Source organism: Hydra vulgaris, chromosome 09 (assembly GCF_038396675.1).
Source record: "Hydra vulgaris chromosome 09, alternate assembly HydraT2T_AEP".
Classification (NCBI taxonomy): domain Eukaryota; kingdom Metazoa; phylum Cnidaria; class Hydrozoa; order Anthoathecata; family Hydridae; genus Hydra; species Hydra vulgaris.
The window spans coordinates 53,345,001-53,357,500 of record NC_088928.1 but is presented as its reverse complement, the minus strand read 5'-3'; the positions used below and the strand labels follow the sequence as shown (position 1 = coordinate 53,357,500).

General features: G+C 26.1%; 1 protein-coding gene across 1 annotated transcript in view; it reads left to right on the top strand.

The window, feature by feature from the left end:
• Positions 1-12,500, top strand: part of LOC136084861 (uncharacterized) — a 138,392-nt gene that overhangs the window by 38,244 nt on the left and 87,648 nt on the right. Inside the window, exons 5-6 of the mRNA XM_065806046.1 lie at positions 2,138-2,322; positions 4,156-4,312. Coding sequence (XP_065662118.1) covers positions 2,138-2,322; positions 4,156-4,312 — 342 coding nt within the window. The remainder of the gene's footprint in view (positions 1-2,137; positions 2,323-4,155; positions 4,313-12,500) is intronic.

The window sequence follows — 12,500 nt, the reverse complement described above, 5'->3', positions numbered from 1 at the left end:
TAACACTGCTGAAAAAACATTTTTATTTCATTCATTCAGTAGTGTTATACTTACAATTAACTAGTAGCTACTAGTATAGTTTTTTTGAGATATATTAAAAAAATAACTTAATTTTTTTTTAATATTTAATAATGTTTTTTTTTTAAATATGCATTTTATTTAATAGAAAACATTCATATTTTGAAGGTTTAATGCCTCTGAAGCTGTTTCAAGAATTATTAATATCTTAAATTTAATAAATACTAAAAAAATAAAAAATAAAAAAAACTATAAAAAACAGTCTTTAAGAAGAAAAAAACCGTTTTTTTTTGGGTTGCAACTCTTTAAATTTGTAAGAAATATTACATATATATATATATATATATATATATATATATATATATATATATATATATATATATATACATATATATATATATATATATATATATATATATATATATATATATATATATATATATATAAATATTTATTTATATATATGGTCAGATGGGGTTAGTTAGCTACCGTGGGGTAACATGGCCACTTTAGAATATTTTTCAGTTTTTCGCTAAAATCAGCTAAAACTTTAAAGAAGCGGTATCCTACTCTACACACTTTTTTTAGCCCAATGTTAACCTGATGTTTTAATGTTGCAATATGCCATGCACATACAATTTAAAGAAAGGTTACGCACACATCAACCACCCTATAGAGCAAGTGGACAAAGCTATGTTGACCATTGATGCTACTATTCTTGTTAGACGGGTCTCAGAGACCTACAAAGTTTCCAAAAATACTCTTAAAAACTATTTATGTGGTAAGACCAAAAATATGTGAATATTTTGCTGAACTGCTATTCCTGCTGAGTAAGAGCATGTCATTATTCAAAATCAACCAATGACAAAGAATTTCATTAGCAAGTTGAAGAGCTTTGGGATCTAACTGCATTAAAACACTTCATCAAAATATCCTTCACAAATAAGAGTAAACTTCTCTGGGCAAGATTAGGCTTACAGATTTTTGAAAAAGCACCACAATCTAATTTTACAACGAATTGCTGAGAACATTTTAAAGAGTTGTGCAACTGTAAGTAAAGAAAATTTTTTTTTTTTTTTCAACAAACTGCACCACTTGATCAAGAACATTGTCCTTCTAATCTAATAAACTATGATAAGACTAATATCAGCAAAAACCCTGGCTCCCAGAAAATAACTTACAGAAAGGCCACAAAACATCCAGATACTATTATAAAGATTGAAATGTCTTTGCAAGTTGTCAGGAGCTTTTGTGTTTTATTGTATTTGAATTTGTATTTTAAACTTTATTTTAAAACTCCAGTTTTAGGATTTGAAACATACTTTCTCTATTGTTATAAACATGTATTGCAAAGTTTTGTTGTTTAAATTAAGTTTTTTTGTAAGTGGCCAAATCAACCCATTTTTGGATTTTTCAAAAGAAGATTTTTATTAATAAGTTGTGGTTAAAATTTTAAAGCTAAATGGCTGAATTTAAAATATAATGTGCATCTTGTTGGAGTAATTCTTGAATATTTCTACAAGTATACACCTCTTGCTTTTCAAATTATTGAAAAAATGTGACCATAATTCCCCATCTGGCGGTGTATATATATATATATATATATATATATATATATATATATATATATATATATATATATATATATATACATATATATATATATATATATATATATATATATTTATATATATATATATATATATATACATTTAAACATATTTAAATATATATACATATATATATATATGTATATATATATATATATATATATATATATATATATATATATATATATATATATATATATATATAAATTTAAACAATGTTTAAAATGTACTCTACAAAATAGAGTGCTCAATGTTCTTAAAAGAACAGAGCAATTTTAAATTAGTAGAAAATCACTTAACAAAAATTTTTCTCATTTAACACTGAGTTTCATCAATATAGACTCATCAGTTTTTCTGATGAGTTTTTACTGATGAAACACAGTGTTAAATAAGAACATTTTTTGTTAAGTGATTTTCTACTAATTATATATATATATATATATATATATATATATATATATATATATATATATATATATTTATATATATATATTTGTTTTTGTTCCTAGAAAATAATCAGAATAAACCTGAAAAGTCTGATTCAAATGATTTAATTCTGATTCAAAATCAATGTTTAAGTGTTACATTTCAGTGGCCAAATATTATTTTGAAAGATTCTTTGGTACAGAGTTTATATTTAGTTACCATTAAATTGATGAATAACGACAGCTCAACTGAATATGTGTTAGGTTTAGTAAGTTTTTAGAATTGTTTATACATTGTTGTAAAAGTAAAATATTTATAGTTTCTAATCTATTTTGCTATTTTTAAAATTTTTTTATCTTAAAATATAAAATAAAAAATAAAAGAGATATAAGGTGAGAAGTATTTTGTGTATATATATAAGCCATCAAAATTGATATATATATAAGTCGTAAGATTGGGTGGCTTGTCTACAACATAATTTGATCCCTAAATTTAGTTCAAAATTTAGTTTTCACAAACTGCCCCTTATCTACATTAATTCTGCCATATAAAGGTGAACATTGAAACCTCTGTATTTTAAGAGCTTTGCGCATTTTTCAATCAAATTTTTTTGTTTCAACTATAATTGTTTTTACGTTTTCTTGTGAGCAAAACTTATAATGAGCGGCTATTGCAGACTGATAATGTTTACCTCCGTTTAAATTTTTTAGATATTGTTAAAGTGGGAAAATGTTAAAATGATTAAAGTTGAAACAAAAAAACTTGATTGAAAAGTGCGCAAAGCTCTTGAAATACAGAGGTTTCAATGTTCATCTTTACATCGCGGAATTATTATAGATAAGGGGCATTTTGTGAAAACTAAATTTTGGACTCCGTTTTTTACATTTTTACGTAAGCAAGAAAGTACCATTCAACTGCTGGTGTCAGTTAATTTTAAACTGTTTCTAACATTACATAAAAAGTTTTGTATAACTTTTATGAGCTGATGATGCTGGTAACTATAATCCAGCGAAATTTATCATTATTAATTTATCAATTAATAATGATAAATTATTAATTGCATAAAGAGAATTTAATTGATGTTTTCTTACTAATATAACATATATCTTATACATGTCAACACTAAAGATATATATATATATATATATATATATATATATATATATATATATATATATATATATATATATATATATATATTTATATGTATATGTATATATATATATATATGTATATATATATAAATATATGTATATGTATATATATATATATATATTTATATATATATATATATATATATATATATATATATATACATATATATGTATATATATATATAAATATATATATATAATAAATTATTAATTGTATAAAGAGAATTTAATTGATGTTTTCTTACTAATATAACATATATCTTATACATGTCAACACTAAAGATATATATATTTATAAATATATGTATGTATATATATATATCTATATATATATATATATATATATATATATATATATATATATATATATATATATATATATATATATATATATATATATATGTATACATATACTTATATATCCATATGTGTGTATCTCTCTCTATATATATACACATCTATATATATATATATAAACATATATATATATATATATATATATGTATATACATATGTGTATATATATATATATATATATATATATATATATATATATGTATATATATATATATATATATACATATATATATATATATATATATATATATATATATATATATATATATATATATATATATATATATATATATATATATATATATATATGTATATTTATATATGTACAAATACACACATCTATAATTTATTATATATACATCTATACACATATATATATATATATATATATATATATATATATATATATATATATATATATATATATATATGTATATATATATATATATATATATATATATATATATATATATACACATATGTTTATATTTATATTTCAATTTATATCCAGTTTAAGCTGTTTCTGTTATGTAATTGTGGTATAACTTTTTTGAATAAATTTAATTTTTCTTTGTTTTTAAAAATTTTAGGCCATTAAAAATATATTTAATATACCAGATGCATTCTTTTGTTATAATCCACACAACTTTTTTGCTTATGATCTTGGTGCTGAATTTAAATGGAATGTCTATCTTATAAACTATAATGGATACGATGAATCAAACAAACTATCTTCAAGCATTACAAGTTTGTTATCATTTTGTTACTTAAAATTTAATGAAATAATGAAAAGTTACTTAAAATTACATGAAATAATGAAATAAGAATTAGAAAACAAACATTTATTGACTAAGGGTTAAAGGTCTGGAGCAATTTTTTTTCATTATTATACTATATTTTCTTCTTTTACTAAAATTACTGTATGAAATATAGTAACCAAAAAGGGTTAATGAAAGTATATCTATGTACACTATAAAAGATATATGAACTTATTTTTAAACATATATGTATGCATGTACAGATATATATGTTTTGATAGCTAGAGTATGTCCAGCTACAATTATAAAAAGTTTTGGGCCTAATCTAGAGACTAGGTCCAAAACTTTTTATAAATGTGATATAATGGCGAGAAGGGCATCATTTGAAGATTTTCTTTTATATAATAGTATTTATAGTAGTAAGAATTAGCCCAATTATGCAACAGTATAGCCCAATTATGCAACAGTATTAATAGTAGTAGAGATTAGAATCAGGAGTATGAAAATGTCTTTAATATGTCAGGAGAAATAGAGTTAGCTTTGCTGCCTCATCATGATAAAACTTTTCTGTTATTAACAAGCCAGCTGTAGAACAAAAGGATTGTTATCCATATTATTTATCAGATAGTAAGTTGTTTGACTCAAGATAAGTTATTAGGTGTTTTAAAGACTCAATGAATTTGATAATATTTAGAGTTGTCTGAGTATTCTGCAGAGTTTTTAAAAATTAGAAAAAATGCTACTTTTTAGCAGGCAGGAAAACAATATTCAGTTAAGCTTTTATTAAATATGGGGTATTAAGAGCTCTGAATAGACTATGGCAAGAATGTTGTTTAGACTACCTGTTGTAGAAGAGTTTATGAGTGAATTAACTTTAGATCTAATAAAATAATGCTTCTTTGCTGAAGTACAAGCCAGTCAAGGTTGAATTTATTGCAACCATAATAATATTTGTAAAAATGAGAAAGAGATACAACTTTGCATGAATTGGACAAAATCTTAAGTTATTAGCTAAAGCAGGCTTAATAATTTTTACAATTTTTTTTGGATCTTTTTTTGGAGAAAAACGGCAACATAAGAACCAGGAAATAATTTTAATTTATTATAAAATACTTTAAATTTATTAAGAAAAAATTTTAGCAACAGAAATCATAGTGATTTGGAGGTCTAACAATAGACTAACCTGTTTCTCTGGAAACTGATAGAGTAATAATATGTCAGACGGTGCCTTTTTGCATTGAGTTTTTGCAACAATAAAAAATTATTCGTTTTCAAGAAAGTTGTTCTTGTAAAAAATATGAAAAAAGTTATTACAGTTAGATATAGCGCTGGACAAGAAGGTAAATACCATTGAGTTGAATGAGGCATAACATGGCCTACTATAATTACACTGCAGGGTTTGTTGGTTTTTATGGGAAAAAAATTGGAGGCCAGTTTTTTGTTGTTGTAATAAACAATATTTTTAAACAGAAGGCTTTGATTTTCTTGTTATATATAATATTTTTTGATTATTTATGTATTTATTTTATGATTTTAATTATGAAGAACTTATTAATTTTGATGTTAATATAAATACAATATTTAAATTAGATACATTTACAACTTGTTTATGCTCTCGAGATTATTTTTATTTTACTTCAAAAAAATAATAAATACTTTTATTTTCGTGCCTAGAATTCTTAATACAATACTAAATAAGTGTGCAGTGATATACTGTTGCAGTGGATACAAAAGTAAATCATCAAATACTAATGTGAATTCTCTATAAATGACTTCAGAACCAACTATTTATAGCAAAGAAAATAGTGTTTTTGCGTTTTCTTATGCTGTAAAAAGACCTGAGTTAAGAATAAATGGATAGAGTGAATTCAGAAAAAAATGGATGTTTGTTAATAGAAAATATTGGTTTCCTACAGAGCATTCAGGTGTTTGTAGTTTGATCCAAAATTTTTTAAAGCACTGTGTTAGAATGACTCTTATTTATGATCTTAATCCAATACTGACTATTTATTCAAATGCTGCAATAGAAAAAATTCCACCTTCTCTGCTATTATCTATACCAGGTCCATCAAAAATATCTCCTGCTAGATGTGTGTCACAAGCATTCAAAATGAATCAGATGGATGAAAAAAGATTCTATCAAAGACCTAAATATGTAAGATTCATCTTTAAGTCCTTTTGGCTTTATTTTCCAAAAATTTGACTCCCATGTTTTGTATTATCGTATTTTTAATGTGACATCTATTGATAATGCTCCCTGTATTCAATCAATACAAGTTGATTCTACTTTGCATGTAAAGTTGCATCACAATGGATGTCAAATTCCTCTTCCAAAGTGGTTTAAGCAAAACCAATATTTACTTAAAAATATTAGCATATTAGAAAACTTTGCATCATATATGTGGATTTTTTTGCAGAAAAAACCAATACTATTTAGATGAAATTCATAGTATCCAATACTACAAACGGAAAGGCAGGAAACCATATCATCTGAAGTTCTTTATTTTTCTTTATTGCAACGCTATACTTTAGAGCAAGCATACATTCAATTACAAGAAAAAATACCTCTAACACCATTGTCTGTTTTAAAAAAATTAGCAGCTGGAGAAATTGAATCCCTATAACCTAATAAGTTATTTTTGGAGGATGGAAAAGTAGATTCAGACTCTATTTTAATGTTGGATAAAATGTGTTTACTAAAATGGAGGGAGTATAGTGGCCGTATATATGCTAACTTGGATAAAAATTGCAACTTTTTAAAAAATATCCTTGTTTTTATGATTTTAACTTTAAAAAAATCTCCTATGTCTTAAAGCTTTGTCCACAAGCAGAAGTAAATAAAGAAACAGTTTTCCTTAAAATTAAAGATAATTTGTCAATTTTAAAATTAATAGGATTTAATGTACATCCAATAGTTGCTGACAATCATTTGACAAATGTATTAGGATATGGGCAATTAATTAAATGCTTTGGAACTAAAAAATCTGAAAATCATTTTATTGAGTAAGAAAAAAAAAATTTACCTTATGTATGATAGTTAACCATGAGCGAGAGTAGGTTTTTTCGAACCGAGACGAGACCGAGACAAAAAGTTAGTACTTCTCGTGAGACCGAGAATCAGAAGTTCTTGGTCTCACGAGATTTTCTGATTCTCGGTCTCACGAGAATTATTAAATTTCAGCGAGACAAGAAATTAAATAATTTTTGAGAAATTTAATAAGTAAAAAATAAAAAAATGTAAACATGGTTTTGACAAATAGACACAAATGACATTTGTCAAATGTAAACAACTTTTTCAAATATTATTTCAGAATTTTTTTTGCCAAACTTTTCCAACAAGACAATGTTTTCTCTGACTAAGATGATTTGTTCTACTTTTTCTGGGTGTAAGTTGTGTCTGGATGATCGAACAACATTTCCACCTGAGCTAAAAACTCTCTCTGATTTAGTTGAACTTGCTGGAATAGCTAATATTTGTGTAGCTAATGAAGAGAGTTCTGGCAATTTATTTGAATGCAATTTCCACCAATCAAGAATCGGAAAGTCTTTTTTGGCATCAGGGAGATACTCATACTGGCACATTTTGCTCAAAATAGGATTCAGTTTAGATGTTGGCTCTTGTGTTTCAAGTCTGGCGTTCAACTTGCGCTTCAGTTTTAAATTAGGGGACAAATCTGCTGAAAAAACTCTGGCAACAGGTTGGCACTCAACATTATCCTTAACCTGTTAGGCTAACCATTCTTTTGTTGTTTGAAATTTTTTGAAGAGCTTCAAGTGAAGTCCCTTTAAAGCAGGATTTAAGTAGTTTGCTGCAGCACTCAATAAGTTTCCAGTGACACAAAGAGGAAATCTTTTCTCAATGCAGCTTTTCAAGTTTTTTGCATACAAGAAACGGTAGCCATTTTTTCCATCCGTCTCAATAAATTGATCAATTTTGTCATGGATTAAATAAAGAGAATCGGCGACAGTGTTACTTGTTGGAATAGACTCAGCCAACCACGTTTCTGTAGCTTCTTTAAGTGGTGCCAAAATTTCTACTGCTCCCTCAATTGATTTCCACTGTGATGCACTGATGGTCTATGAAGAAAAAATATCTTCATTTGCACATAAACTGATAATTGCACTATTTAGATGTAGGACAGAAGCCATGCAATCCAGTTCACTATTCCATCTTGTATCAGCAGATTGGCGTAACTGCCTAAAATTAATTCCTTGAGTGTCTGATTCTGACTCAAGCAACTCAGCTGCAACTGTTGACTGGTGAGTTAAAGAAGCCAAATCTTTGCATGTTTGCAACGCATCATCCATTCCAGCAGTCATTCCAAATGAGTCTCGAACTGCACATTGCAAAATATGATTGTTGTACAAGTATTGGTCAAGGCGCTTTGACAACTTGACTGCAAGTTTCATGTTTCTTGGTCGTTCACGCAGTACATTGGCAAATCAGCAGGCAAATTTAATTCTTCTAAGAAAGAATCCAGCTTTCCTTCAATTAAGATATCTGTGTGTCTGCCTGGGAACTGTTGGACATGGGGTGTCCAGTGATGTAGTCTCCAATTTTCGTCAATAGCATGACAAGTCCAAGAGATGTAGCTGTCCTGAGCTCAAGAAGTCCAAAGGTCAGAAGTAAATGCAGCACTTTTTAGATTTGTCGTAATCTCCGTTATTATGCTCTTCATTCCAGCTTTAACTTCTCTTGACCGAATTGAAAGCTTTCTTGAAAATGTTGTTTTGTGATGAAGGCTCAGTTTAGGGTTTGCAATGTCAAACAACTTCTTGAAACCTCTTCCTTCGACTGCTGAAAAGGATGCCAGATCAGTGCAAAAGTAATCCAGCATTGCAGAGTCAAACTGTTTTTGAATGGAATTGTCTTTGTCATATTTGGACTTTGTTTCAAGCATTTCGACCATGGTTCGTTGTTTCTTCTTAGGAGGAGGAAGAAGAGAGTCGTCAGTTTTTCAGAATACTCAATGTAATCTTGGCTGTGTTTTTTTCGAGGTGACGATGAAGTCCACTTGTGTTTCCATCTTTTGTGTTCAAAGACTTTTTGAACGCCTTGCATTCAGCACCGTCACTTGTTTTTTGAAAATATCTCCAGATTTTGTTTTTTCTTGGTAACATTTTTGATGGTTGAAATGAAGCAAGAATATTTCTTTTCAATATGAACATTATGTGTTAAGTTGAATTCCACTGGTAAACTAATGAAATTAAGTCGAAAGTGCACTATTTTATACAAAAAGTTTTTGTATTTAAAATCTAATTAAAAATATTTAAGATCTAATTAAAATTTTTTAATTAGATTAAAAAAAAAATCTAATTAAAAAATCTAATTAAAAATTTAATTTGTTTTTGTCAAAAACAAATTAAATTTTTAATTAGATTTATTAAAATCACGGAGTCAAAACATAAATTAATAAAAAAAACAAATTATTAAGTATTTTGTAGATAATAATGATTTTTAATTTGGAAAATAAAATAATATTTAAGTCTCGTTTTACTTCTCGCGAGAATTTTCTATTTCTCGTTTCTCACGAGAAGTCCCATTTCTCACGAGAAACGAGAACGAGACGAGATCTCGCTCATGGTTAATGATAGTGTTCATCTCTTAAAAAATATTTGAAATAATCTTCTCAATTCTAAGCGATTTATATTCCCTATTTTCCATTTTGATGGACTTATTGATCCTGTTTCAACTACTACTGGTGAAATATCTTAGCATTTTCTCCATAAAATTTATGAAAAGGATGAAAAACTTAGTGGTAATTTACATAAGGCACATAAACTCACATTTCAAACTTTACATCCAGAAAATGATAAGCAAAGTGTTCCTTTTGCTTTGAATGTTTTTCATGAAACTACGTCAGCTGCCATTAAAAGATATTTTCCACAAGATTTATCTGCAGTTAAATTTTTACACCTTGTTAATAGTTGATGGTTAATATCGAGTTCTAAGTCAAAATGTTCAAATAACTGTATTGGTTATACAGTTGTGAGAGATGATAAAAAAACTGAATTCTTACGTTGTTTTTCGAAGTGGATTAATGAATGGCAAATAATGCAGTTAAAAGAATGTGAAATGTTTACTCTTAACAAAGAAACAGCAAATGCTATAACAGTTCTGCTGATTTGTGTGACGATTTACTTAATGAAGGTTATACTTACATTTGAACAAGTCGTTTCCGAAGTGACCCTCTAGAACGTAGGTTTTCAAAATATAGACAAATGAGTGGAGGTTTTTTTGTTGGTTTACATGAAGTTGAATCTTCTGAGAAGATACTTCAAATTAAATCTCTCATAAAAGAAGATATAAACTAGTGGGAGTTAAATCTTAACCAGAGTTTTTTGAGATCTTTTATATGAAATTGATTTTAAAAATGATTTTCGAGAGATTGGTCTAGGTGATGACAGCAAGGAGGTAGCAACCTACATTGCGGGATTTTTTATTAAAAAAGTCTTTAAAAAGTTTGTTTGTTCTGAATGTGAAGCTTTATTAAATCATGAGAAGGTCATCATTTGTATTGATTATACAAACTTGCTCTTTAAAGGAGGGGGGGGGGGCGTCAATTACCTAGGAAATATCTTGCATTGTATATATCGCATTGCTTAGCAAAACTAGGTTTAGCTCAAGAAAATTTATTTTTAAACGCTGATAATATCAGATATACTACAAGAAAGCTCCTAAATCTTGGAGGAGAAGCAATTTTCATGTGCCAGTCCTCAGTATTTTAATAATGCTATAATATTTATAAATAATATAATCACAAACATACACTTTAATAACAAGCAAATACATTCTATAATACTTATTAACAATATAATTATAAACATATACTTTAACAACTTTAACAAAAGATTATTAATGGTGGAAAAAGAAAAGATGAGATTGATGCTTTTAAATCCAAAAGAACCAAAAGAAAGCATAATAATTAATCTATTTGTTGATGTTAATTTCACAGTATTTTAAAATTTTACAGTGATTTTACTATGAATGTTTATATTACTTTAAATAAAAAAGAATTTAAACAACTGTTTATTTATTTTAATAATTTCTATTTTTATTATTCCAGCGTTTTCTATCGAAAATTCAATAATTTAAAAAAAAACAACAGGCCTTCAAATTTTTTGCGATAAAATCCAACAAATCCGGCCATGTAATTATAGTAGGCCATGGGCATAATTTGAAACTGACAAGAACTAATAAAAACTTTAATAACTGCCTCAGTACAGGAAATTAAATAGGTAAAACAGTTATTGTCAGAGTAAGAAAAAGCATCAGCTTAAGAAATGTCACAAAAAAAATCATGAATGGATTTTCAGTTAGATTTATAATAGAAGTGTGATATTAGAATAACATTGAACACAAACTAGATTAATAAAATATTTTTCAGCATAAAAGAATAGTTACAGTAAAAAGATACAATTTAGATGAATGACAAGTCATGTGAGATAAAGTTTTGTTGATTAATAGCTCTTTTTAGCAGTTATTGTGGTAGTATTTGTAAAAAAAGTGATCTGACTATACAATTATGGGACAGAGGCTTTGCAGCTAGAAAATGTCCTATAATATTTGCAATACTTTTTTTTAGATCTTGTCTGTAATAAAGAGTGCCTCATTAGAAGAACCACTCCAAATATGACAAGAGTGTTCCATGCAAAGGCTAATAAGAAGTTTATGGCCACTTATCAATATGGAAAAATTAATATAGAGATAAAATAGATAAAGTATCTCTATTAAAATAGAGATAATTTTTTAAATGAATACAATAATATTTAAAAATTTTGTATTTATAAAGATCTAAAATTATGTAAAAATATATTTATAAACCTAAAGATAATTTAAAATTATGTAAAGAACATTAAGGGTTCAAAAAGAAAAATTGGTGTCATGATTTTAATACAAAAATTTACTTGAAAAAACGTAAATTGAGCTTGAAAACTTAAAACTAATATCAATTTAAATTAATTAATTGTGATAATTATAAGCAATAAATAACATCAATAATATTATAACAACCATAATAACAGTATTAAGAATATTAACAATAATAATACTAGCAGTATATAGTAATTTAATAGTTAATAATAAAATAAATACTATTATAGTTTATTTATTATTAATTGTAATTAATTTATAATTAAATTAGAATAATGTATTTTATTAATATGTACAATATTCT